This window comes from Lagenorhynchus albirostris, chromosome 2, assembly GCF_949774975.1.
Source record: "Lagenorhynchus albirostris chromosome 2, mLagAlb1.1, whole genome shotgun sequence".
Classification (NCBI taxonomy): domain Eukaryota; kingdom Metazoa; phylum Chordata; class Mammalia; order Artiodactyla; family Delphinidae; genus Lagenorhynchus; species Lagenorhynchus albirostris.
In genome coordinates this window covers 75,567,424-75,570,465 of record NC_083096.1, presented here as the reverse complement: position 1 = coordinate 75,570,465, position 3,042 = coordinate 75,567,424, and the positions used below count along the sequence as shown (strand labels likewise).

At 50.6% G+C, this 3,042-nt stretch overlaps 1 protein-coding gene across 1 annotated transcript; it reads right to left on the bottom strand.

The window, feature by feature from the left end:
* Window positions 1-985: 985 nt before the first annotated feature.
* Window positions 986-1,983, bottom strand: S100A8 (S100 calcium binding protein A8). The gene is made up of 3 exons (XM_060142337.1): window positions 1,964-1,983; window positions 1,336-1,498; window positions 986-1,185 (listed from the first exon to the last, which is right to left on the bottom strand). Exons 2-3 carry the CDS (start codon window positions 1,474-1,476, stop codon window positions 1,057-1,059), a joined length of 270 nt encoding a protein of 89 aa, XP_059998320.1. The 5' UTR covers window positions 1,477-1,498; window positions 1,964-1,983; the 3' UTR covers window positions 986-1,056.
* Between the last annotated feature and the right edge of the window lie 1,059 nt (window positions 1,984-3,042).

Sequence of the window (3,042 nt, the reverse complement as noted above, 5' to 3'; positions counted from 1 at the left end):
TACACTCAAAATGATGCATTCAACTTTGATTCCATTCCAGAGATATACCGTAGACCAAGTTAAAACCCCTGGTGTAGAGATTCTGGTGACAGCTCCCAACCCCCTTCCCCATTACTAACACCACCGCCCCATCACCTAAGTGGGGACAACAGAAAATGTCCCAAGGCACACCATGGAAACTCAGCTTGGGAGCTGGGTTCTGGTGAGAGGTGCCCATTCATCTTCTGGCCCTCCCATTTCCCCAGACCCTTGGAAATCCGGAGTAATGATGAGGAGATTATTTTAGATAAGTCACTGATTACCAAAGCATTCAACCCAAAGGGAAGCATTTGAGTACCCTATTCTTTGAGTTGATCTTTATTAATGTATTAGCCTATCTGCCCATTCCTTTATTATTTAATCAAGTTAGGAGGAGGTTGGGAATGGAGAGAGAAGGAAAGCTTCCAAAATCTCTTAAGGAGAAATTACAAGTGTAGAGCCAGGGGGCTTATTAGTGTTACTTTGTTAGAACTCTAAGCAACCACCTAAATTCACACCACACATAGAATCAATCTCTCTCTTTCTCTCATACACACAGAGACCCACTTCTACATAGTTATCTCCCTGATTTCCTAAAAGTTACATCTAAGATAATTAGCTGGAAATTACAACTTAGAGAACACTATGAGCTTTCCTTACGTCACCCTGTTCTCATATCACCCATTTGGGAACAAGTAGGAAAATCAACAGCTATAGTGTGTTGGACTCTGTAGAATCCTTAAGTCAATGGAACCCATGACTCAGGACCGTGGGGCTGGAAGAGCCTTGGGAATCATTTAGGGAGAACACGGGGAAGAAAGGTGACAAGCAGTAAGCACACAGGGCTCGTGAGAGATGGGGAGTGGAGGCAACAGAGGTTTGTTTTTCTTCCTTGGGTTTTCCAACCCTCCCTCCAACCCCCAGGAGCCTCATTCCGCAAGAGAAAAGCAAGAAACCAAGAGAGGCCTGAGGTATCAATTACTTTATTACTCTGAGGGGACAAGTCCAGGGGACCAGACCCAGGGCTCTATAGCTCTGTTATTCTTTGTGAATGTCTTCATGGGCTGCCAGGCCCACCTTTATTACCAGTGAGAGGAACTCCTGGAAGTTAAGTGCACCATCCTCATTGATGTCCAACTCTTTGAACCAGGTGCCTACATCCTTTTTCTGTGAAGATTGGAGAGAAAGAAGCCAGGGTGTAAAGATCTCAGGGAACCTGAGGCATGGCTGTCTGCACAGGGCAACGCCAGGGACCAGTGACCCAGGGCGTCATCAGAGCCGAGCAGAGAACCCCGACCACACCCAGCCCCTCCTCACCGTCATAAACTTAGGACACTCCGTCTCTAACAATTTCTTCAAGTCATCCCTATAGATGGCGTGGTAATTCCCTTTCACCAGGGAGTACTTGTGGTAGACCTCAATGAGGGAGTTCATGGCAGTCTCCAGGTCCGTCAGCATAGTGCCCAAGGATTTGCCCTACCTGGAAGACAGAGCACACAGGCAACCCCGACATGGGGAGGGTGCCTAGGAGGACACTCTGAAGGCTCATACTCCAAGGGATGGCTCTGCCCTGGATGGTACCATCCAGATAACTAAATCCAGCATAGGGCTACGGCTATGATGGGAAGTGGGGGACGACGTGGATGAGGATGTGGAAGGAAGCAGGGTATATATACACACACACACAGTTACTGCCAGCTCTCCCCATGCCCCCAGCCGCTTCCCAGGAAGGGCCCAGCTTGGGAATCAAACGTGCCCTCACCCAAAAATACTAGAGCACCCGGCTCCTTCTTCAGCCCTGGCTCACGCTTCTCTTCCGGGAGCCCTGGACTCAGTCCAGACCTCCCCAAGCTTTCTCTCCCCTCCTCAGAGAAGGCTGCTGCACTCCTCAGCCCTCCCCAGGGGAAGCCCAAAGTGTGGGACAGACTGGGGCAGTTCCACTTACCAGGCCTCCCCAAAACAGAGTTGACAAAAGATATGCAGGGCTGAGTGTCGGCTCCCTTTTATAGCAACGAGGCTTGGCCAGCTGCCCAGGACCTCAGACCACTCAGAGGCAGCTGCTCCCTTTGAGGATTGCTACAGCCTCTGGTTTCCCAACAAGGTGAGTGGGGCAATCACTGCACAGAATGAAAAGTTCTGATGCGGAGCTTGGAGCGGTGTGGGGGGAGCACAGGAAAGGTAGAAGGAGGAAGGTTTTTGCCAGGCAGGGATGCACAGCAGGAGAAATCAGGAAGACGGCATGGTGAGGACTCCTCTTGTAAGCTGCTAGCAACCCCTGGCTTGGTCAACCAGGATGCCCACTTCTGAGTCCTTCCCACGGTTGCTGTGGCTATTCCCATGGCTAGTGGCCAGTCTGTGCATCTCAGAAATGGAACTGAAGTTGAGTGCATCATTTTGAGTGCATGAGTATAAGCTCATTCCTCCATAGCTTTCATCACATTCTCAAAAGGGTCCAAAGGCCCCTGAAAGGTTAAGAACACTTGTCATGGCTGCTGGATTTTAGTAATGAAAGGTGGAGTATTTCTACTGTTGTTTTGTGTGTGGCTGGACTTGGTGGGGACATGTGCTGCTAAGGCCTAAATCAATTTCTCTGCTGCTGCCCCTACCCCTTCACAACGCTCCTGCTCTGTGAAGCTGGGGGTGCACTGTGCCCCAGGAGACGGAAGCTGGCTTGGGGTCCCTCTGTATGCATGAGGCACTGAGCCTCTGCATGAACAGCAGGGACCCTTCAACCCTCTCTGGGATGATTATGTGCCTCTGACCCCAGGAGCCTGGGCTGAAGAGGAACCAGACCCTGAGGGGTGGGGGTGGGAGAAGGAGGGCATCTTTGGAGAAGGCAGAAGTGCTTCGTGTCCAGGAGGAGAAGAGGAGGTGGCCAATTCCCCCCCATTTCAGGAGGACCAAGTCCCTCTCCCACCCAACAAAATGCCACTCAGATGAACTGGTTTCCAACACTGAAGATTTGTGGTGCATTTCTCTTGCTACAAAGCCCTTCAGACTCACATAACCTATTAATATACTCAG